This window comes from Callionymus lyra, chromosome 14 (genome assembly GCF_982586985.1).
Source record: "Callionymus lyra chromosome 14, fCalLyr1.hap1.1, whole genome shotgun sequence".
Lineage (NCBI taxonomy): Eukaryota > Metazoa > Chordata > Actinopteri > Syngnathiformes > Callionymidae > Callionymus > Callionymus lyra.
Window position 1 is genome coordinate 17,627,103 of NC_141831.1, and position 25,442 is coordinate 17,652,544.

Sequence of the window (25,442 nt, forward strand, 5' to 3'; positions counted from 1 at the left end):
ATTGTGATCTATAAAGATGACGCTTTTTAAGATAAGATAAGGATAAAACTTCCTATAAAACAAACACATGGTTCATCTGACACGATGCAACAGATTTATCGACCACTGAAGAAAAAGATGTTTAACGAGGGCGAGACGACGACTTCCCTTTATTTTATTTTTTTTCATTTCTTTCAAAAAACCCTTAAGTCTTGATTCGAGTCTCACGGCTACTTCAGCACAACTCTCACCCGGCGACGTCGAGAGTCTCTCGTGTTGATTGAGCGCCGAACACTCGTCGCTCATCATTTATTGAAGACGCTCGAGCGACAACAGCAAAGACACAGATCGACGGACGATGATGAAGAAGAAGAACAAGAACAAGAAGAAGAAGGTGAAGAGATGGAACCTCTCGGTCTCTGTCCTCTTCACTCTTGTTGGTGGGGAACACATTTGTTGAATGTGTGTGTGTGTGTCTGTGTGTGTGTCTGTGTGTGTGTCCAATCATCTGACAGCGTCTGCTCCATCTGTGTGTGTGTGTGTGTGTGTGTGTGTGTGTGTGTGTGTGTGTGTGTGTGTGTGTGTGTGTCGCTGAATCACAACGAGGAGAGAAAGCAAACTCGCTCTCAGGAGCAGCAGAGCGTCTGCGAGAAGCGACAGAGCAACAGGATGGATTTTCGCCCGACGTGAGGAGGAGAGGAAGAGAGGAAGAGAGGAATATCTGTCGCTCGCTTCCGAGAAAAAGGTGGGTTCCCTTCTTTACCTCGGCAGGTGACGGCGGGAGGAGAGTCTGGATTGACAGGTGGATCAGAACCATCCGTAGAACGAATGGAAGCTCAAGAGTTTGACCTTTAAAAATACTTATTTCATTCGCAGAAATATATATATATTTAAAATTGTGATTTAATAACATGTTAAAGACTTTAATTAAGTAAAATTGAATTGAAATGTTCACTGAAATAACATCTTTATTCCATTTTTTTTTTTTAAATATCAAAGGAGCCTTTGAAACGGTCATTATGTTGTTTAATGAAAGTGGGCGTTTATTTGTCAGGCAGTTCATGTGTTGGTCCACTCAACACTGCATTTCCTGGATTATGTAATATATTTATCGAGGCCCGGAGATTTTAATTGCTGCCGCCTAATGTTGGAAAGTGTTCAAGCGTGTCAGCGAATGCATCACAGTTCATCTTTTGTTGTGGGTCCAGATGCTGCGTCAATATCACCAGGTTTATTCAAACTAAAAAAAAAAAAAAAGTCTTTCACTTAAAATGTACTCAGCGGTTGTTTATAGAGGAAGAAAGATCATTTTTCAATGAAAGAAAGTGAGAGAAGATGTAAAAAATCCACACATACGGTTCAATAGTTTCTTAGGAAGGTTCAAACGAAAATAAAAACTGATAGTTTCTCATTTTTTCAGCATTTAAAATGTGTCTTTTGAGCGAATAAAGCTACTATATATGTGTTACTACGTAAACATCCTATATACGTTCTTTAAACTCTAATAAACACAGTGGCTCAGGATTTTGACTATTTAAATGTTATTGAATAATATTCCAAAATGATTTTTTTGTTTGCGTATTTTGGGTTAAATCTTTAAAAATGTGTCGTTCCTTCAGAAACTTGATATTTTTAAAATGTATTTTTAACTAAACCACTTTTTTTTTAAGGAGATAAACAGTCATTTGGACAACTTATAATTGGTGTGCGAAGAAGAGAGTGCAGGCGGATGGATGGTTGACAGGGTGGGGTTTTTAAGATGTTTAAGAGTGAAATAAAACATTAATAAAAAATAATGTTATTATTAAAGAGTCAAAGAAAGGATTCAGAGTTAGAAGAGTCAGAGTTGAAGAGACCAGGAGTACTTGATCGTTTCTTTAAACCAAAAATGTTACGATAAAAAAAAATGTTATATTTGATTATTATATATTATTATATATAAGTTGACTGACACTAAAAAAATATTTAATACTCGATATTTACTGTGTTTAGAATGAACAGAATCTCAACAATAATATTGTTGCAGATTGACTGACTTCGCTGCAAGGCATCATGGGAGTTTTACTACGTTTTTGTCGGAAAAGATAGGGACAAAACAACTTTTTGTGTTTCTTTCCTCAATTCAAGAGACACATTTGCAGCTTAAATATCTGTCTCAAATGCAAAAGTTTGCCTCATAATGAGTTCTTAAAGCAAAGTTGGTCACACATGCACAAACACTGAGTTTCATCTGGAAATATTCATAATAATAAATCCCACTTACATCATCTCCCGGAGACGTTTCTCTCGCCGTCGTCATCTTCTGTCCGGAAAAAAAACATCTTTAAAAAAAACGCTTAAGAGCCTTTGGCTTCAGCTGAGATCTGACTTTCGCCTCCGTTTCATCATCAGCCGATCGTTCAGGTTAGGAAGACGAGTCGAGAGGTTTAGACGAGACTTTTCACTTCAGGCATCAGAAATAAAATGTGACGACTGACCTTTGACTCCAGCTGCGTCGAGCTCGTTTGTGTTTGCATTGTTGGAATGAGAAACACACACACACACACACACACACACACACACACACTGAACACACAAGTGCTGAAATGCCGTGACATTTTGTCAAACACAAATCTACTCAATTATTCAAAGACCTCGAAGCTTGGCCCGAATAATCGACACGCGACTGATTCCCCTCGAGGACTTTTGATTCTGAAAACGTTTTGTGTGAAAGAGATCTTCGGAGGGGGATGGGGGGATGTCCCTGGAGAGCTGGGACCGGCTGATAAAGTTTACATAAACATTTAAAAATAATTTAAAGAGAAATAAAAGTCAACGGGACGACTCGGACTTTGACGCAGAGTTAAACAAGAAGGATCTGTCTCACCTGCACTAAATACTTAAACTCTGCAGCGAGAATTCTGACTCGCTCTAGTAGAAGAACTCACATTTCTCCGATCCTTAAAACTCTTCATTGGCTGCCAGTTTCTTTCAGGATACATTTTTAAAATTCTGGTTCTTACTTTCAGATGTTTTCATGGTCAGACTCCACTTTACATCAGAGATCTGATCCAGCCTTACACCCCAGCTCGGGCTCTGAGGTTGTTGCTCCTAAGCTTTGGAACGATCTTCCTCTACCTCTAATGGACCTTTTTATTTGTGCAGGCTTTGTGTCTTGATCTTTTAAAGTATATATTTTAACTGTGTATTGTTTTTGATTGTTAAAGCACTTTGTGACCCTGGTCTAGAAAGATATTTACAAATAACCATTACTTACTTACTTAAAGGAATACTTCAAGGATTTAAATTTAAGTCTGAAATAAAAATCAGATTGTCTGAGGATGGATGGATGGATGGATGGATGGATGGATGGATGGATGGATGGATGGATGGATGGATGGATGGATGGATGGATGGATGGATGGATGGATGGATGGATGGATGGATGGATGGATGGATGGATGGATGGATGGATGGATGGATGGATGGATGGATGGATGGATGGATGGATGGATGGATGGATGGATGGATGGATGGATGGATGGATGGATGGATGGATGGATGGATGGATGGATGGATGGATGGATGGATGGATGGATGGATGGATGGATGGATGGATGGATGGATGGATGGATGGATGGATGGATGGATGGATGGATGGATGGATGGATGGATGGATGGATGGATGGATGGATGGATGGATGGATGGATGGATGGATGGATGGATGGATGGATGGATGGAAGTAGAATGCTTTTGACATTTCAAAAGTGGACTTGAAGGCATCATCAGGAAAAGAGAAAGCCTTAAAAAGGTCTTTATTTAATTAACTTTTTAGAATGAAAAGGCAAATACTAATTTCAGCTGTATTTTTAAATTAAAAAGGTTATTTATGCTTTGACAAAAAAAAAAAAAATCCTCAAATTGATCCAACGACGTGTGGAAGTCTCTGGTGATGGTCGTGATACTGTTCCCTCAGCGGGGGTCTCCGATGCTGTTGCCAGGGAACAGAAAGCATCATTAAACACAATTATCACGCACTTGAGCTACACATGTCAACACAACACGAGCAGCAGCAGCAGCAGACATGAAAGAAAATACTATACAAAACATAAACGTTATTTCAGCGACACAATGAGACGTTTGATGCTCGGAAGTCTGGAGACGAAAAGAAGGATTTTCTGAGGCTGATGATGGGAAAGTTTAATTGAGTCTAATGATCATCCAGGAAATATGGCTGGGAGATTAGTGCCCCCTGCTGGCCAAACCGTTTATATCTTAGCTTTTATTTATAACAGAACTGATCTTTACTTTTACGGGTTTTTTTTTACAAAGATTCTACGAGGTTTTTGAAATTATATTATTATATTATTATTTTAATCACCATAGTTTCATTTTAATTATTTTTAATTTGTTTATTACGTTTTTTTTTTTCAATGTCCCTTCAATTTAGAAATATATTTTAAATAAGCGATAATTGTTTTTATAATATTGAAATTAAGTAGTTAAACATATATTTGTGACAATGTATCTTTATTTAATAACTTAATATAAACTGCTTTATCCTATTCGACCTTGTCTTTCAACGTTTGCCGATTGTATATCGATTCATTATTCACTTTATTTATATTTTTACTTAAATGTTGCCAAATGTGTAACAATCTTATCCATGTTTTTTAAGTTTGCTACAAGTATACTTTAAATAAGTAAATATATATTTGATAAATATATTTAAATAATCATAAGATGCGACATTTGTACGTTTATTTTCCAAACCGGTATCAATTTAAATTTAAACTTCGAATTTTAATTTAACTTGAACTTGGATTCTTAAAAAAAAAGAGAAGCTTTTATTCATTTATTATTATTATATTATTTATTATGTATTTGATAGTTTTGAATAGTTGAATTCAATGAATATATATAAATATATTGAAAATATATTCTTATATTCTTAAAATTAATTAATTTGTTTGACAGAGTTTTTCCAACTATTAAAAAATAAATGTCTTATTTTATCGTATTAAAGTGACATGTTTGCACCAGATTCTTCATGCTCTGTGGTTTTAATCCGAGTGAAGCGTCAGAGATTGAGTGAAAGTGGAGCAGCTTAACCAACGTCTGATAATATCTTCTCTAAATCCAACAGCCAGCATGTCTGGCCTGGGCTTGACCTTGACCGACCTCAACGACACCGGGCTCTTCTCCGCCGACAACCGGACTTTCCTCCGCCTCGCCACGCCCGCCGGCTCCACCTCGGCCGCCGCCGCCGCCTCGTCCCGGGAAGCCCAGGCCAACGTTTACGTCTACATTTGGCTGTTCCTGGGCCTCCTGGTGTTCCTGCTGACCCTGCTGGTCATCTCCCTCTACAGACTGAAGAACATCATCTCGTCCTCCTCGCTGCCCGACTGCAGCAGCGAAGGTCAGAGCTCCTTCACCAACATGGAGATCTGCAGCGTCTCCTCTCAGAGGTCCACCATCTCCACACTGTCCACCTGAGGGCGCTGTGCCCCGCGTCGCCGACATGAAGAACGAAAACATTGGACTCCATGTTTTCGAGGATCCTCCTGGGAATCATGAGGTATTTTCAGCCTCGCCGTGAACTTCTGTTTTTATACTCTGAGCGACGGACGTCACAGTCGTGACCCTCATTGATGTCTGTGATCAAATATTGAATAAAAACATTTACTCCGTGTAAAGATGCATGTTGACGTTCAAGGACGATGACCTCATGAGGTCCATTAAAGTGGTGCAACATTGACTTTTCTATTGTGATCTGGTCGTAAACAAGTGTGACCTTTGACCTCCCTCAACACAAATACGTTCCCCAGGCAAGGATCTGGTTTTACAGGAAGAAGAAAAGAACAACTTTCCATGTGAGGAGTTGACGTTCGTGCTCAACGTTAGAGGTTCGAAACCTTTTTTTTGTGACTCAAAAGCTCAATCCTACTCCCGCACCCATGTATCGAGGTATACCTCAATATGTCCAAACATCAGCTTTAAAAGATGCTGGAGTCGACTGTATCCTCTCGTCCTCAGTCATCAACGGCATCTCGCGGGAATTCATCATTCCTTTAACAGCGGTAGAAGTAATAAATTCTACCATCCAACCCTAACACAAAAAACATAAATGCAGTGAATATTTGGATGTTAATTGTAAAAAAGACATTTTTTAATTATACAAACTCTATATTTAAATATAAATTCACTACAGTACGTCAATATAGGGATATATTACTCATCTCTTTATTTGGCTCAAACTAGCCGGTTCTATCCCACCTTTGACACCATTTAAAACATGATAAAATAAAATGTTTTTTACTAGCAGCACAAATACTGAGATGATCGAATAAAAACTTGTTTTACCTTTTTAAGTAAAGCTTTGTTCGTAGAGTTACACCTCATCGAAATCATATCCTCGTCCTCTGAGTGTTCGTTGATATTACCCGCTTGAACCGCAATTGCTCGGAGACACAAAGTCTCACAACAATCAAAATCGCAAAAAAATGTTTTGGTTATTTTTCTACCATCCTACTTCTGACACCAACTGTAGAGAAGATCTCAGAGCAGCTTCTCCTGTACGTAAGAGGATGTTCATCCTACGTCTGACACCATATATAGTTAGGTCTCTTTTGAGTTCTTGTTGTGGTCAAATGTGTAAACACTATTGTGTATGGACGTTTATCATCAAATGGATTTTTTGTTTTAATTTTTTATCTAAACATTGGTTTATTTCAATTTTTTTTAGAACAGTTGAATTCAATAGTTCAAACAATTTAAATTTAAAAACCGAATGCATTTGTTTTAAACTTACAGTTTGATATTCTATTTCCAATAATTGAAAAATAAACTTTATGAAAACCATATTTTTCCATTCGTACCATTTTAAATTCTATATAAATTGTGTTTCCTGTTCAAACTCGCTGTGACCAATCCTACTTCTGACACAATTTGTAGCAGAGTTTAAAACACAGCACAGATCATGACCACCTTTGTCTTCTGAACACAACAAATGAAGAAGAAATGATCGTTTTCACACAGATTACGTATAAAATAATCAAACTTCAAAATTCTTTGCATATTTTATTTTTTCTTATCATGATTTTTTTTTCAACTCACATGTCATATTTTACATCTTTGCAATAAAACATGAATACAATAGTTTTTAAGGGTTTTCATAGATCCAAAAATATTTAACTTTTTTTTTTTGGATGCGTAAGTTGAACCTGTGAGTGGAGTATGTGCATGTTTTGGCCGAGACGGCGCCGCGCGCACGGAACACGTCTCCTCGCGCACGGAACACGTCTCCTCGCGCACGGAACACGTCTCCTCACGCACGGAACACGTCTCCTCGCGCACGGGACACGTCTCCTCGCGCACGGGACACGTCTCCTCGCGCACGGGACACGTCTCCTCGCGCACGGAACACGTCTCCTAGCGCACGGAACACGTCTCCTCGCGCACGGAACACGTCTCCTCGCGCACGGAACACGTCTCCTCGCGCACGGGACACGTCTCCTCGCGCACGGGACACGTCTCCTAGCGCACGTCTCCTCGCGCACGGAACACGTCTCCTCGCGCACGGGACACGTCTCCTCGCGCACGGGACACGTCTCCTAGCGCACGTCTCCTCGCGCACGGAACACGTCTCCTCGCGCACGGAACACGTCTCCTCGCGCACGGGACACGTCTCCTCGCGCACGGGACACGTCTCCTGGCGCACGGAACACGTCTCCTCGCGCACGGAACACGTCTCCTAGCTGTGGTCGCGCACACGCCGCCGTCAGCTACGGGATCATGATATTGCTCACAACCGTGACGTTGTCAAACTGAATAGTAATAACCACATGTGGGCTCAACGTCTTAAATACAAACATCAATGCACAAATAGCCCCCCCTGCAGGCGGGGAGGGGGTAATGGACCCAAACAAAATGGCCGCCGACCAGAAAGAACGAAGCTAATAAATAATGATATGTGATTTGGTGCAAAGTGCAAAATACAAAAAAAACAAAAAACAAAAACATTAATCTTCTTTGCGCCCAATAATCAATAAATGTGGATGAGTGAAGGTTTCCCTCAGATCATGTCTCCGACCAAGACCGTATGTACATATTTGACAAAAACGATCACCGAATATACAAATAATCATGTTTGAGTTTTCGTCCTCGGCGACATCTCGTCTCCATCATCGTCGCCAACTTCTCATTATTACACAGTATTTTACACACAGCGAGTCGTCCGTAAACTAAAGGTGTGAAGCGAGGAGGCCAAAATAAAATCAATATTTACATGAAATCAAAGCCTTTTCGGGGGACGACGGACGTTAAATAAGTCGTTTAAATGTCAATTCAAAATGGAGCTTCTAGCACCGATGTTGGATACAAGAGTCGGTTCCAGTGAAAACCTCCCGAAAATGATTCCCCTCCAAAAAGAAAAGCGCGAAGCGAAACCGGGATCATGGAGGGCTCCGGTCCAGGCGAGACGCTCCCGTCTGTCTGGTCAGCAGGTGTGTGTCCGTGACCTCACACGTGTGTGTGTGTGTGTGTGTGTGTGTGTCTGTGTGTGTGTGTGTGTGTGTAGAAAGGAGAGACGTGTCGAAAAGAGCAAAAGGTTCCATCCTCTCAGTACCTGTAGTTTCCTCCACAGTGCAGATTCAAAGCTCCACCTCCTCAGTACCTGTTCTGGTGCTCGTAGTGCCAGCGGTTAAAGTCTATGTTGAACGCCACGATGCTGCCGGACGCCATGCCGGTGATGAGAGTCCTGCGGGAGGAACACGCTTTTCAATTAAACATTCTCACTCTTGCTGCTACTCAAGAACAGAGGAGAATATTTCAAGCATCATGTTTTTAACACTGCATCTGAGAAAGCTTGTTTGTTAGCTCATGCTAGCTAGCGCTAGTTAGCTGAAGCCTGTTTTATAATCAATTAATTAAACCCTTAAATCATTTTATTGGCTAATATGAGATTGAAGTTGGAGATAAATAACCATCACCTTAAAGTTAATAGTAAGGTTTTAACAATATTGATATAAAACCTGGTTGCAGCAGACAAGCGCTAACTAGCATTAGCTAATAGACACAAATATAGCTTAAAAGTGTTTATCTACGTATTTCTCGGACAAACTTATCACTCAAAGTTTACAATTATTTTTATTATTTACTGATTTTATATTTAGAAACAATTAAATATAAATATATCGGAGCCATTTGGACATTTAATGGTTTAATTTAACATTTAAAACATTGTTCTATTGAAATGTTGTTGATTTTTCAAGCATTTATTTATTGAATAATTAAAATCAATAAATTCTATATTGTAATGTATGATTGGTTTGAATTCAATAAATAAATTTAAAAATCTATATATTTTGAAAACTATTAATTTATTTTACGAATAGAGTTTAATATTCTAATACAAATGATTCAAAAAATTATGTTTTCTAAATTTAATATTCTTTAATTCAAAGCCTTTTTAAGTTAAAGTTAAAACTAAATTTATTGACATATAATTATATATAATTTTTTACAGTTTTTTATACTATACTGTCACCACCATAAAAAAAATCCTTTGTTGTGTTTTAAACACTGGCAATAGAAGTTTTCTTACTCGGGTTCTAAAAAGATAGAGCAACTTGACTTTTTCAAGTAATTCTCGTATTCATCAAGTATTGGAAATTGAATTAAAAAAAATATATTTAAATATATAATTTAATAAAAATACCATAATAAACCTTTAAATGTATATTTATTGAATTAAATGATCAATAAAAAAACAGATTAAACTAAAAAAAATGAAATTATTCAAAAACATAACTCATTGCTTGAGAAAAAAAGAAAGTTTCAAAGTTTGAAACGTTAAATTAAATCACTGAACAATCCGTGATGAGTTTTTTAAGTTTGAATGTAACTGTCCACCTGTGCTGTAGTTAACAACAACGCACCTCTGGTCATGTGACAGGTCCATAGCACGGATGCCGGCGTCACAGCCGGGATAGATGTACAGCTGCTTGAAGTCGCACGCCTGCCAGACCTCCACCACGCCGTTGTCTCCTCCCGTCACCAGGTTCTGTCCGTCGCTGCTGAGCAGGATGGCCTGCAGAGACCAGGACACGTCAGAGACAAGACACAGAGTCTTGATCCCGGAGAGAGAAGGTCCGTACCCTTGACGAGTCGTTGACCTCCATCTGGGCCAGAAGTTTCCCGTTGATGCTGAAGTTGCAGAAGCGTCCGCGCTCGTAGTAGATGATGCAGTGACCTTCGCTGGACACGGAGATGAGGCGAGGTCTCTGGCACAGTTCTGGGCCCTCCAGCGCCCGCAGGAGGTCCCCGGTGATGGTGTGGACCAGACATGGACCCTCTGGCGAAGGAAGAAAACGTTGTCGTTTTTTTCCCACAATACCGTATATTGTTATTGAACTGCACTGTATCGATCGGCTTTATCTTTTCTGTTTTTCATGCAAAATAACCTAACTTTTTTTGGGATAATTTTATTTTCATTTAGAAACTGTATTTTCAATTCTCGGAATTGGAATATTAATTATATTCTATTATTTTAATATTGAAATTTGAATTTGATTATTTAAAAACATAATTAACCTTTTAATATATAAATTACAAAATAATAATAAATAATAATAATTTGCTAAATAAAAACAATCGATTGTCTTTCAAATCATTGTTTTCATCACAGTTCTTCTACAATTTATTTTAATTATTAATTATTATTTGTTTGTTGATTTTTTTTGTTTCAATTAAAATTTTGGCCGCTAGATGGCAGCAGTCATTTCGCCTCTGCAGCTAAAGGAATAATAAGATCTAGAGAGATCCAGGCGATGACTGAGTATGAGAGGATACAGTCGACTCCAGCAGCTTTTAAATCTGATGTTTGGACATATTTTGGTTTAAAAAACAAATGAAAGCAATTACGACTTCATCAAGAGTCATGTGGTCTGAAAATTCTGCAACGCCAGAGTCAAGTACTCGACAATACTAAAAATATATCCGTTAAGCGCTGGTCTAGAAAGGCGCTATATAAATAAAGATTATTATTATTATTATTATTATTATTACTACAGTATCAATATACAGCAATATATTGTATTGTTGTCACTGTATCGTCAAACATATCATATTTCCAGAATTCATCTCCTATAATTCTCTAACACAGCTGGTCAATAAGGATTACAAATAGTATTTTTGTTCTGACCTCCAGGGGGCAGACCGGGCTCACATTAAGCCCCCAACATTTTCTGCTCTAACTATAAAGATGCGTTCACATCAAACCCAAATCAAAGTGGTTTCAAAACAGCATCCCAACATCTCTTAAACTAGACAATCTGTTCAGGAAGGGTCTAATGTTAATGGAAAGTCAAAATGGTGGATCATCTACAGTAGAAAAAGCAAAAGAAAATCGCGGCTGCTGCCATCCTCAGATCAGATCCTTCAGAGGTACCAGCATTCGGATTAATTTCATGAAATAAACTGAATTTTAACTATTTTTAAGCGGATTCCTGGAAAAGTGTCAGCGTCAAACTATTTCATTGTATTGCGCAATAGCACCTCTCATTGACTTAACATATAAATCTGTCTAAAGGTGATTTAATAAAAAAATAAAAAAAATAAAACACCAACCTTTGGCTCCACTTATGACCAACCCCAGCTCGGCGCACACAGACACACACACCACCTCGTGGTCGTGTCCCGTCAGAACCGCCCGCGGAGCCGGATAATCACCTGCCAGACAGAAGCAGACGAGCCGGAGTCAGAGGAGAATCGGATCGAAGGCGAGGATTCTCAACTCGCGCTCACTGTTGTTGGGGTTATCTCCGATGATGTGGTGTCGTCCGCTCCAGTACCACAGAAGAAGAGTGGCGTCTCTGGACCCGGACACGATGTAGCAGTCGCCCCCGATGTAGGACTCGGACCTGGCCAGACACGTCACCACGTCCCAGTGCCCGAAGACTATCTGAGTCAGTTTACCTGTGAGGAGAAAGTAGCAGATTATAATCATAGTTAAAGGCTACTTATATTATACTCACTAATATTTACTACTATTATTTAAAAATATCATGCTGCAGCAATGAGTTCAATGAGAGGGAGTGAGCTTGATATTGTAGGACGAGATTCACGACATTATATATATATATATATATTAACTCCCAGTTTACATTTTTCTTGCTGTCACAGTCTTTTTATATTTTATTCATGATTCATATTTTCTTTGTGACATTAACTACTAGTTCAACTCTAAATGTAACAGCGAGAATTCTGACCTGCTCTAGTAGAAGAACTCACATTTCTCCGATCCTTAAAACTCTTCACTGGCTTCCAGTTTCTTTCAGGATCAACTTTAAAATTCTGGTTCTTACTTTCAGATCTATTCATGGTCAGACTCCTCCTTACATCACTGATCTGATCCAGCCTTACACCCCAGCTCGGGCTCTGAGGTCTGTGGATCAGAATCTACTTATGGTTCCACGCACACGGCTCAGGACCAGAGGAGAGAAATCTTTTCAGGCTGTTGCTCCTAAGCTTTGGAACGATCTTCCTCTCTTTGCGCTTGATGGATCTACTGACTCCTTTAAGAAACATCTTAAGACGTTTCTATTTGTTCAGGCTTTTCCTTGAATTTCTCGAACTCCTGTGTTGTTCTCAGTATTATCTTGATCTTTAAAGTATGTACTTTTTTGAGTATTGTTTTGATTGTCTAAGCGCTTTGTGACCCTGGTCTCGAAAAGCGCTATATAGATAAATATTACTTACTTACTTATTTTCATTTGAGTTATTCCTGTCTGTCAAAAGAAACCTTTTTTTCCCACGGTTTGTTCTTTAAAGATTTGAGGATATTTGAAAAATAAAATTTTAAAAGATTTTATTTACAATTAAATCAACAACCTCTTAACCAGCGGGAGTGGAAAGATCACCAAAAACTCCTACATTTGTATAGTGCTTTGTAAAGCACTATACAAATAAAAATTACTTACCTACTTACTTACTTACTAAATACTTTGTTATTATTATTATTATTATGATTTTTTGCTAATTTCTTGCTGTGAGTTATTTATTTACCTTTGGGTTTCTTTATTATTTTCTGTTTTTCATGCTATTTTTTTCCAACCTTTTTTTAACTAATATTTTTCCTGAAACATTGAGATTCTACGAAATCCCACGATAAGGGAAAAAAAAGTAGTAAAAAAAATGAGCTCTGTCGAAGTGAAAAATATGAGTAAAAAAAACTGGAGGAAATTGCACTAAAAGCAGAGAAATAATTAGCTGGAAAAACTGAAAATATTCTTCCCCCAAAAAAAGATTAGCATAAAACATATATTAAATAGAGAAAAAAATAGAACAGAAAGTAGAAGATTAGCACAATAAACATAATTTAGTAATTTAGGAAAATATAAGCACGAAAAAAATAAAAATAAAAATAAACCAGTAAATAACATACTCAGAAAAAATATGAATCACCATCAGTTCACTTCTAAATCAGACGAATTACAGGCTTGAGTGCCAATGCAGCGAATGAATAGTTACCGGTCTCTGTGGAGTAGACGCGGAAGCTCTTGTCCCAGAAGCCACAGACCAGAATATATCTGTTGTCCGCCGTCACCACGAAGCAGTGTGTGTTGATCTGGATGCTCTGGTCCACCAGGTCCGTGATCTGACGCTTGTTCATGCCTGAGTTGTTTGCTGGAGGTGAGACACGTTAGTGAGGTCAGATTATATCGTATCACGGGTCAGGGAGTCAAACCGGCTGCCAACAGATGGTGGCGCCGCAAGCGGAGAGGGCTTTGGACCGTGAAGACGGAGTCACTGGAGTAGATGTTGTCAACGAGAGCACTCACCGATGAGAGGGTCCATCTCAATGGGCAGGTGATGAGCTTGTTCCAGAGAGTATCCTGGAGCTCCTCGCAGACCTGAGACACACACACCACACAAACCAACCACACTTTTACCGTCAGAGATTTTACACCACGTTCAGGTAAAGCCTTGATATGAAGCTCAAGTTAACGTTTAACATTTGAATTTTTAAAAACAAGTTTATGAAGTGAAATTCTTAACGTCCTCATGAGTTTTGATGTCGTTTTTGGACGATTCTGAACCATTTACAACCTTAAAACTTAGTCACTTAGTCACACAATTACACCCCAACACAGAAACATACACACAACCCCAGGACAGAAACACACACACCCCAACACAGAAAACACACACCACCCCAACATGGAAACACACACACCACCCCGACACAGAAATAGAAACACCATCCCAACACAGAAACATACACGCCCCCTCAACGCGGAAACACACACACCACCCCGACACAGAAGTAGAAACACCATCCCAACACAGAAACACACACACCACCTCAACGCGGAAACACACACACCACCCAGACACAGAAATAGAAACACCATCCCAACACAGAAACACACACACCACCTCAACGCGGAAACACACACACCACCCAGACACAGAAATAGAAACACCATCCCAACACAGAAACACACACACCACCTCAACGCGGAAACACACACACCACCCCAACACAGAAGTAGAAACACCATCCCAACACAGAAACACACAGACCACCTCAACGCGGAAACACACACACCACCCTGACACAGAAATAGAAACACCATCCCAACACAGAAACATACACACCACCTCAACGCGGAAACACACACACCACCCCGACACAGAAATAGAAACACCACCCCAACACAGAAACACACACACCACCTCAACGCGGAAACACACACACCACCCCGACACAGAAATAGAAACGCCATCCCAACACAGAAACACACACACCACCTCAACGCGGAAACACACACACCACCCCGACACAGAAATAGAAACACCACCCCAACACAGAAACACACACACCACCTCAACGCGGAAACACACACACCACCCCGACACAGAAATAGAAACACCATCCCAACACAGAAACATACACACCACCTCAACGCGGAAACACACACACCACCCCGACACAGAAATAGAAACACCACCCCAACACAGAAACACACACACCACCCCAACACAGAAACACACACACCACCCCAACACAGAAACACACACACCACCTCAACGCGGAAACACACACACCACCCCGACACAGAAATAGAAACACCATCCCAACACAGAAACATACACACCACCTCAACGCGGAAACACACACACCACCCCGACACAGAAATAGAAACACCACCCCAACACAGAAACACACACACCACCCCAACACAGAAACACACACACCACCTCAACACGGAAACACATACACCACCTCAACGCTGAAACACACAAACCACCCCAACACAGAAATTGAAACACCACCCCAACACAGAAACACACACACCACCCCAACACGGAAACACACACACCACCTCAACGCGGAAACACACACACCACACCAACACAGAAATAAAAACACCATCCCAACACAGAAACACATACACCACCCCAACATGATAAACACAGACACCACCCCAGCACACAGAAATAGAAACACCACCCCAACACAGAAACACACACCACCCCAACATGGAAACACACGCATCAACACAGAAACACACACACCACCCCAACACAGAAACACACACGCCACCCCAACACAGAAACACACACACCACCCCAAAACAGAAACAGACACAACACCCCAAAACAGAAACACATACACCACCCCAACACAGAAAAACACACACCACCCCAACACAGAAACACACACACCACCCCAACACATAAAAGTGTTTGTCAACACAACAACAGCAGGAAACTAACACGGCCAACACAGGAGGAGGAGCTGTTGAGATCAAGGCGTCACTCACCGACGGTGTTGTGCCAGCGGTTGACAGCGAACAGGCGGCTGCAGGTGACAGTGACGGCGGCCGGGATGCTGAGGTGAGGAAGCGTGTTGGCAGCCACGTGTGTGACCGGAGAGTTGGAGGGAAACTTGAGCACCATGATGACGTCCTGCTGCATCTGATCCTTAAACATCAGAGGACTCTGAGGAAGGAAACACTGGTGAGCCAGAGAGAGAGAGAGAAAGAAGGGAGGACGTGGGGGAGAGAGGGGGAGATGGAGGGGAAACAGAACAGATGGGACAGAGAAGGAGGAGGAAGGGGAAAAGGTAACATTAGTGGGAGAGCAAGGGTCAGAGCAGGTTCACACACTGAGGGAGGCTCTCGGCCAGGAGAGGAGGAGGACTGGTTCAGGGACGGACAAGGAGGTGGTTTGGATGCGGAGACACTGAGGTCTCGGAGGCCAAGAGGAGGACGGACCATGAGGAGGCTCAGAGAACTGGTTTGAACCGACACAAACAACTGAAACACCCAAACTCTGTAGGTCAGTAACAATAGTGAAGATATAATTCATTTACTTATACATTTAAAAAAAGATGTTTTCTCAACACAGAGAAAATAGAGATAGATTTATATTTTCTTGTTAAATATTTTATACATTTATTTCAATGTGAAGGTCGACCATTTTTGTTCAGCGTGTTTTATTTTATTTCAGATCTGTTTCCTAATTTAATAATCAAAATACTAAATTACCACCAGATGCAAACATATATTTGTCAAATGTTATTAATAAAACATGTTACTTAACTATACAATCAAAGCATTAAAAAACAAAATAACTACCAGATAAGAAAAATGTATTTATCATGGAAAGAGGAAGGAAATATGAAAACTACAAATCCTGTTTTCAAGGTAAATTTATTTTTTGTTTTTTTCTGCTTTTAAAAGTAATAAATGTATTGTTTTGTTTTGGGGGAGTTTCTTTCTGTTTCAATGAAATATTTGTACCAATCTGTTCTTTCAAAATAAAATAAAAATGTATTAATTTGTTTTTTTTTATTGTGTGGTTTCACTGTCAATTTGGACCATTTTTGTCAAGTATTGTGTGTTATTTTATTTAACTACATAATCCAAACTATATAAATTGTACCATTTGATGTGATGACCTTTATTTTGAAAACCCCTGATGTTGAACTAAAATGCACTTTAGAAATAGAGGGCAGCAGAACATTAAGTCACAACGGTTTATAGGTGATAATAAACTCGCAGCATGACTTCCTCATGTTGTATTTGCTGGACCTGAACAAATATTGGGGTCTCACCAGGTGCATGGCAGAGGAGCGGGGAGGATGTGGCTCGATCAGAAGCTGAGAAGGAACTTGACCACACATCTGGATCTGGGCCTCGATCACCTGCAGACGGAAACGGAGTCGAGGCGATCGTTGAGACGTCAGAGAGGAGGCCAAATTGAATCGATCTCTAGTCGACCGTTGCCGTGGAAACCGACCTCTCGCTGCGCAGGGTCGAGGATGTCGAAGTTGACGGCGCCCTCGTAGCACAGGAAGTTGAAGACGTTGAGCCCCCGCACGGCTTCCGGCCCTCGCTGTTTGTAGCCGAAGATCAGGTCGATCCACTGGTGCAGCTGGCAGGACACGAACTCGCTCTCCAGAGCCTGGACGGGCCGGAGAGAGGACGTGTGGACGCGAGACAACGAGACACGAGCGGCTCCAATCTTCACTCACCATTCTGTTGATGCGGACGAAGTCTTCGGGCTTCTTGGCCCACGCAGGAAGCTCCACGTCGCAGACAGGAAGTCCGTCGTCGCGGATCCCCAGTTCGTACTCGTTACTGTTCACGAACATCTCCGGCAAGTAGTAGAACTCTGGGATCAGCTCCTGTGGAACGAGCAGTAAAACTATTTAAGATTTAAATTGTTGCAGCACAGAGAGGGTTTAACTGTCTGGAAGTAAATAAGTGTGTTTACAATGTTGAATGATTTAAGTTAATATTGTAAATATTAAAAAGGTTTTATCTCTTGGAATATTTGAATCCAATAATTTCTTTATTTAAAGGTGAATTTCTTTTAAATTAATTTCTTTGATTTGATATTCTAATTCCAATAATTGAAAAATAAAATGTTTAAATTCAATATTTTATAATCCGTAGCCTTTTAAATTCAGTGTAAACGTGTTGTAATAAAAGTTCCACAATGATTGACTGAAAGTTTGTTAAGTAGCTCGGTATTCTATTGGTAATGTCTGCTGGAACTACGATACCAACACTTTTATATTGAATTTAAAATGTTACAAATTGAACAATATTGAATTTAAATGATTTATTTTTTTAATTATTGGATTTTAATGTTAAACTCTATGTGTAAAAGCAAAACCTTGTAATATATATATGAATTTAACTCACCCTATAAATAACAATTAAATCAAATTTTATTTATTTATTCGATAAAAACAGTTGAGACATTTTAATATATATATATATATTTTATCAAATGATTTAAAAATTAAAATGCTTAACCCTTGTGTCATCTCTGGTTCAAAGTGACACAGTTGATTTTGGGCCACTGGGTCACCTTGACCCAGAGATAACGCAAAGGTTAAAAGGAAATTCAATTAAAAACAATCATAAAATATAATAATAAAATAATTTTCAACATTAAAACCATCACCTTGACGTCGGCCGTGTCTCGCTGGCAGTTCCTCCACGAGCGGCTGATGCCAGAGAACGTTCTGTCGGGATGGTCGAACTTCCCGTCGTTGGCGTTGAGGAAGAAAGTCGAGAAGGGCTCCTGAGACAGAAGAAGTCGGTTCAGCTTCTTCTGCTTTTAAGATCTACGAGCGTTGCTTACTATTCTGAGCATCCACATGAGGGTGGAGTGAGCGGTGGAGTAGAGGGTGGTGTAGTGGTCCGGAGGCGTGCCGTCGTCGTCCCACGTCTCGTAGCGCTCGGCGTAAAACGCAGCTCGCTTGGGATTCAGAGCACCGATTGGCTGAAACACAGGAAAGTTTAGTCGATTAAAAAAAGTTTATTTTAGCATTTGTCATATTGTTGATAGCAATGAGGTCGACAGGACAGCAGGTGGCAGCAAAGTTACAGAGCTAAGGCTTCATACAAAAAATTAAAGAAGGCTTAAGCTAACATTCTGACGGATCCGCGAATAATTCCTGGATCCAGATGGTAATTCTCAAAACGCCAAAAATGTGGTCACGAGATCCTTGCCATCATGATCAAATAATTCTAAAAATGCATTTGATTTTAATTTGTCGTTTTTGTGTTCATTTTTTTTTAACATTTGAAATGTTGTTGATTACAATGCGCTCAACAGGACAGCAGGTGGCAGCAACATTACAGGACTAACACTGCTGAAAAAAGGGTAAAGCTAACACCACAGAGAGTGACAAATCCTTACATGTCTTGTGGATCCGGATGGTAATTCGGAATGCCAAAAATTTTTATCACATGATATCAACAATTCCTGAAAATTTTATTGAAATTAATTTGTCGACAGAAATAACCTTCTTGGCAGAAGCAATAAATGAACACATTATACTTTAGAGAGGTTCATTTATTTGAGGGGTCCTAACCTTAGAGAGGTCTCTGAAGTTGCCAGGAAGAGTCAGATCCAGCTCCTCCGAGTCAAAGTTGGTCAAGACCCAGGGGAAGATGGGGTACTGGTTCAGGTCGTTGTAGGTCCTCCCTGCACAGACAGAAGAGGATTTAAACAGGAACTGTAATTCAGTGTTTGACCGGTCGGGGGACACCCTGGACAGAACCCCAGTTTACCGGCTCTACAACACCTGAGCAGATCGCTCACCTGCGATGGTGTTGAGGAACATGAGGTACTCGAAGTTGGAGATCTCCCTCCTCTGCCAGCGCTGTGTCATGTTGGAGGACTTGAAGAGCTGGCGAGGAGTCGCCAAGGAAATCCGTCTGGAGGATGAAGGAGAATCACAAGTCACTCCACGACGGATGAGCCGGAAAAAAAACTGCGCTCAGGTGGAGTTCCGTCTCGTCTACCTGGCTTGTGGAAGTCCGTAACTCGTGCCGACGCCCACCCGGGGCAGACTGTAGACCACCCTCTTGACAGTGGCCGGGTCAGGGAAGTTGAACATCACCGAAGCTGTGAGAAACAAAAGAGGAATTAATTGAAAATAAAATAATGTTGATAAAAGGAATAGAAATAGTTCTTTAGATTTAACATAAAATAAACTAATCTTTGCTTTAGTGAATGAATGTGACTTGTTCCAACAGTCAATATGTTCAAGGTGAGTATTGGAGCTTTCACATTTGTCACAAATTAAATGTATTTTGGCCATTTCCTTCTGTTGACTTTGCATCTTGTACTGTCTCTCCGTTTCCCCTCATCCAGTAATAAATGCCTCTTTTATTTATTATGTCACTTCCTGCAGTTTGATATGTTCCTTTATTATTATTTTTTTTATTCATTATTCTTTCATGATGATTGTTTTGCCTTTCTGCTTTAATATGTATCATTTTGATAGTTTCCCCTTGTTGTTTAATTAATTATTAATTACCACAGGATTTTTAAAAATTGTATTCTTTTTTCATTTTGAGAGTTTGCCCTCATTCTTTGATTTACTTGTCTTAACTTAAGAAAATGTTCTTTCATTTTGACATTTTTTACAGACTCGTTCTTTTATAAATTGCTTTTTCTCCAAATGAATACTCGTGTTATTTTAAGAGGTTACTCTCATTCTTTTAAGAATATTTCGTTATTTCGTTAATTGCTTATAATTCTTATTTTTACTCTTCCCACTAACTGTGACAGTTTTCCATCAATATTTATTTTTTAGACTGTTTATTTTACACCTAACTCTTATTTAATTTACAATTTTTATTTGACAAAATACATTGTTTAATTAGTTTTATTTTGACGGTTTCCTTTGCTTTTTTTTTTTTTACTTCCCTTTCCAAGATAAGAGTCATAATCTCCATCAATGGTTTCTTCTTCTTCTGCTCTGATTCATTTTGTATCTAAGAGGTTTCATTTGGTCCTTGTGATCTTCAATTTCTCCTCCTCAGAGTTTCACACTTTTAATTGTGTTAATCAAGTGTTTTCTCTCGTTTTCTTTGTAGAAAAATGAGAAGTTCCGCTCATCTTGTTTGGTGCCTTGCTTTAGTTTTTCCTCTTATCTCATCCAAAAACCATCATGTGTTTCTTGTCCTTCATGATGTCTTCATAACTATGTCCAGCTTCATTCAACTGGACGAAAGGCTACACTGTCTCTGGAAGTGTTTGCTCAGCATGTTTTCTCATGAGCCCTCTGACAACAGAACCATCTGTGAACGCTGAGACGTCTAACTACACATAAAACCACATCTTAACTCAGACGCTGCTACAGCTGGTGTGTAAATCTGCTGGTAAAAAAAAGAAAAGAGTCTCACTTCTGTTGGCCATGAAGACCTCCAGGCCGGTGTTGTGCAGCAGGTAGCGTCGGGAGAACACGGCTCGGATCTCGCTGAACATCCACTTGCCGTGCAGACCCTCGGAGTACGCCAGAACCTGCGGAGGAAAGAAGTGAATCAGAACATGTACGCTTTCATCACGCGGTTTCTCTGGGTTTTACTTTTGGGTCGGTCTTCTTGAACGCCGGGTCGTCTTCTTCCACTTCGAAGTAGATCTCGGTGGTCGTGACGGACAGGGTCCCGCGAGCGACCACCACCGGCGCCACCAACTGTGCGGGCGTGCTCAGCACCACTGGACCTGAGAGTGCTCATGTGTTACAAGTGTTCTTCGGTCAAATCACTGACGATCACGTGAGAGTCATTGTTCATCCTGTCATCTGCTAATCTGGATTAAAACTGGCGTTTGATTGGCTGTTACTGAATCACTTGAGATTAATGATCGGACTGTTAGAGCGTCAGCGGGATGTTTTTTTTCAACTTGCCTCTGGAGATAAAAAGTCGTGGGCGGAAACGTACTAAAAGTGAGATTCATAATTACTGCAGAGTTCAACCATGAGTTTCGTCTCCGTGGAAACTCACCTGCGAGATTATCGATCTCCTTCTCCTGCAACAGGCTGACGGCGTCGTCGTCGCCCTCCAGCATAAGCTCCGCCTCCGGGTTCTGGGCCACCACCGATTGGCTGCGGAAACTCTTCTTCGACTTCGGTCCTTCTTCTTCCTCCTCAGTGCCTGTGAGGGAAAAATGTAAACCCTTATTTGTTTGTACAGTAGATAGTAGAGCTCAGTCGCTTGACTTAATTCATGCTTCTATCATGAGTTTAGTAGAACTTCAAAACTGAAGTTGTAGAAGTATTTATTGTTAATGTTAATTGTCATAACTAATTAACATCTCAATAAAACTCTAAAAAAGGTTTCTTGTTGCAAGGTGTTTTTCTCTCTTTTTGGTAGTGATTTTTTCACTAAAATTATTTTAAATAAAATGCTTTTATAAAACCACATAGTGTAAAATATATGTAAGAAGGTTGTTAATGATTTTTTTAGATTTTTTTAGATTTTTCAATTTAAATATGCAATTTTGTCTTTAATCTTTCCTTTATTCAAGTTCATCTAATTTCATTTATAATGTGTTCATTGTCAATAAAATGCAAGTTATACAAAAGTGCTTTTATATCTTGTTTTTTAAATAAATTCATATACAATTTAGTAATATTAAATTAAGAAAAATAAATAAAACAGCTATCCAGAATTGTTCAACATGTCATAGCATAAATAAAACAATTTTCTATTTTCATAATAATGCTCTCTTTCCTAATAATCTCTTCTGTTGAAAGCATCTCCCAACATCCACAGAATATACTGTCGCCCTTGAGGAAATGTTATTTCAATATAGGAAATAAAAGTGAAGGTAAACAGTTGGACAAAAACTGGAATTATTCTTGTGATCCATCTACTAAATAAAAGCCAAATAAAAGAAACTTGGTAAAAACCCAGCGAATTCGCCAGATAAGGGTCAGAAATAATCATGAAACGAGGGAATAATCGTCATCTGGCATCAATAATGTCTTCCTGACTGACCGTAATCCTCTAAGACCTTCAGCGATATGTCAGCGTGAGTGGATCCGAAAGCGTTCCGTACGAATCTCCGCCTCCTCCTGAGGTCGTCCTCCCAGTAATCCAGTCGCCAGAAGTCGTGCAATTGGCTGAAAAAGAGACACAAACGGGTAAAATAGGGTTGATCTGAGCAACTAACTCTTTATACGGAACTTAAAATGTGTTATTTAAACTTTTAATTAAATGATAAATAAACTACAATCTTGCTTTGTGTCATAGACTTCTGTTCAAGTCATCCGAGGAGCACTCGTTCGTCATTGGCTCACCTCTGGGACATGGTCCCCCACGCTCCGTGCTTATTGGTCAGAATATTGAGGATCTTCTGCTTCAGCTGGTTGGCGGTCACATGATCTCTGTGCTTGGCGGCGCTGATGAGGTGGTCGCACATCTTCTCCTCCTCCCTCCGGTCCGCGGCGTACTGAGCACAGTTGGACTGGACAAGAGAGCCGAGCTTGAACCATCGTCTTCCTAAAATAAACTCGACCTCGAATGAGGTTTTTTTTCAAACCTCGAATTCAGCGTGTTTGTGAACGTCCTCGGCCCGCTGTCGGTTCAGGATGAACTCAGCCTCGTTGGCGACACGAACGATGTGATCCTTCATGGCGTGACACAGCAGCCTGGCGTGAGACGAGAAGAAGAACGTTAGCTTCCAGGTGTTAGCTGCAGCTAAGCTAACTGGACCACTGTTCACCTTCCCTCGTTGATCAGCTCAATAAAAGCCAGTCCGGCATTTTTCTGAATGGAGTTCTGCCACTCCTGCGGGGGAACAAACGTGTTTATAAAACACTACAAATCTGATTAAAATGGCTGCTTTGAGTGGTATTTTAGAACAAAGTGACTGGTTGGAGTTCGCTAGCGACGCTTATTGCATTAGTGGATTAAATAAAACAATTGAATAAAATAATAATGGATTAAATAAAAGGAAAATTTTAACCAAACATATGTCGACTATATATACTTAATAATAATATATTAACCTTAAAATGGATTTTAAACTTAAAAAAAACTATATTGGAAGTAGTAGTGTAAAAAGAAAAAGGTTTTGGGTATTAAATCATGTTTTATTTTTTAATCATTTTTCTGTTATGTTTTATATTTCGATAAAGTCTGTAAAAAAAAAAAAAATCCATTTGTTTTTCATTTACAATTAATATGCACATCTTCACAGAATTGTTCATTATAGTGTTGCAATTAAACTTCCGACCGCTAGATGGCAGCAGTAATTACGTCCTTTACGGCTAAAGAAACGATTAAATCCCATAAGATCCTGGCGACGACTGAGGACGAGAGGATACAGATGACTCCAGCAGCTTTTAAAGCTGTTGTTGAAAACCTTTTTTTTTGGTTTTAAATCAAATTAAAGAAGTTACAACTTCGTCAACGAGTCATTAGTGGTCTGTAAATTATGCAACACCAGAGTCAAGTACTCGGACGATACTACAAATATATCCTTGTTACTACAGTATCACTATATATTGTATTGTTAACCATATATTGTCATACGTGTTGTATCGCCAGATTCTCGCCAATAAACACTACTAATCAGGACCAAAAAGACTTATTTGTGTAGGTTGTTTTTCTTCCCGACAACAGCATTATGCCGCCGGTAGCCAAAAACAACCAAAGCTCCATTAGCTCTGATCGCACTTTAGGAGGCGAAGGACACGAGGGAACATCTCCCGTTACCGTCCCACATCTACAGAATCAATATCTGGTCTCATGTTCGCTCGCTCAGCCTCCTAATGGCCGCGAGGCCGGAGCCTCTTGTAATACTATACATGCTGACGAGCAGAGCGGCAGGAAGACGGTGCACATTAGAGGAAGGGAGTGGTGAAAGGAAGGAGAGGAGGAAAGTAGCTACTGCTAGATCTGGACCAGGACAGCAGAGGTGTTGGATGGAGGAGCTGAACCCAGGATGAAAAGGAATGATGGAAGGAAGGAGAGGTGAACTTGAACACAAGAACATGGCGATAAGGTAAGAGTTTTTCTGGCTGTTATTTAAGAGTAAAGGTCTGAGAGTTCATTCAAAAAGAAACATTTAAAACCAAAATTTGTGTGTGTGACTGAGAACGGAGAGAGAACGAGAAGATACAGGATTCGTGGGTTAAAAAAATATGTTTTTAAAGGTGATGACGACAAATTATGAGATAAAAAAACAACTGCAAAGACACAAATAAAACAAACTTATCTACTAGTGACACAATATGAATCAGAAATGTTCAAAAACATTACATAAAAATGAGACATTATATTAAAAATATAAAGTATTAATGACCTTAAAAATGTTTAAAATACACATTAATACTTAATCAATCAGAATTAAACTTTAACAATAATAACACTTTTTATTACAATGTAAGGAGCATTTATTTTAATTATTATTTTGATGTCACAAATTACAATTACATTTTTTTTTAAAGTTTTATACGGCGTTTAAAGCTTCCAGACGACACATAGAGAAGGTTGAGAAAATTAAAAAAAAAACAGTTCTGCTGTGATGTTTGATATGAACCGAACCCACCTGAGAACAAAGCAGCATGACCAGCTCCACCACAGACGTGCTGGACTTCATGCACACGAGACCTAAAGGACACACACCGCACACACACACACACACACATCACAAT

At 39.7% G+C, this 25,442-nt stretch overlaps 2 protein-coding genes across 11 annotated transcripts in view; one reads left to right on the forward strand and one right to left on the reverse strand.

Moving 5' to 3' along the window:
- The first annotated feature begins 607 nt into the window (after positions 1–607).
- Positions 608–5,697, forward strand: sertm1 (serine rich and transmembrane domain containing 1). The gene is made up of 2 exons (XM_087807667.1): positions 608–724; positions 5,106–5,697. The coding sequence occupies exon 2, from the start codon at positions 5,111–5,113 to the stop codon at positions 5,453–5,455; it is 345 nt and encodes a 114-aa protein (XP_087663793.1). The 5' UTR covers positions 608–724; positions 5,106–5,110; the 3' UTR covers positions 5,456–5,697.
- Positions 5,698–7,595: 1,898 nt separating this feature from the next.
- Positions 7,596–25,442, reverse strand: part of nbeaa (neurobeachin a) — a 104,498-nt gene continuing 86,651 nt past the window's right edge. For 4 of the 10 annotated variants that reach the window (XM_087806623.1, XM_087806620.1, XM_087806618.1 and 1 more), the window contains 24 exons: positions 25,337–25,398; positions 23,507–23,571; positions 23,324–23,432; positions 23,082–23,248; positions 22,780–22,904; positions 21,784–21,933; positions 21,366–21,502; positions 21,184–21,301; positions 19,795–19,897; positions 19,592–19,707; positions 19,362–19,474; positions 18,626–18,766; positions 18,446–18,565; positions 17,505–17,657; positions 17,270–17,434; positions 17,085–17,174; positions 15,790–15,982; positions 13,801–13,872; positions 13,490–13,645; positions 11,765–11,935; positions 11,588–11,689; positions 10,117–10,313; positions 9,898–10,049; positions 7,596–8,717 (listed from right to left, as the gene is read on the reverse strand). In XM_087806623.1, the coding sequence (XP_087662749.1) occupies positions 8,627–8,717; positions 9,898–10,049; positions 10,117–10,313; positions 11,588–11,689; positions 11,765–11,935; positions 13,490–13,645; positions 13,801–13,872; positions 15,790–15,982; positions 17,085–17,174; positions 17,270–17,434; positions 17,505–17,657; positions 18,446–18,565; positions 18,626–18,766; positions 19,362–19,474; positions 19,592–19,707; positions 19,795–19,897; positions 21,184–21,301; positions 21,366–21,502; positions 21,784–21,933; positions 22,780–22,904; positions 23,082–23,248; positions 23,324–23,432; positions 23,507–23,571; positions 25,337–25,398 (3,068 nt within the window). In that variant the 3' untranslated portion in view covers positions 7,596–8,626. Of the gene's footprint in view, positions 8,718–9,897; positions 10,050–10,116; positions 10,314–11,587; positions 11,690–11,764; positions 11,936–13,489; positions 13,646–13,800; positions 13,873–15,789; positions 15,983–17,084; positions 17,175–17,269; positions 17,435–17,504; positions 17,658–18,445; positions 18,566–18,625; positions 18,767–19,361; positions 19,475–19,591; positions 19,708–19,794; positions 19,898–21,183; positions 21,302–21,365; positions 21,512–21,783; positions 21,934–22,779; positions 22,905–23,081; positions 23,249–23,323; positions 23,433–23,506; positions 23,572–25,336; positions 25,399–25,442 lie in introns of all 10 variants that reach the window. The other 6 variants (XM_087806622.1, XM_087806621.1, XM_087806616.1 and 3 more) reach the window with 4 other exon arrangements.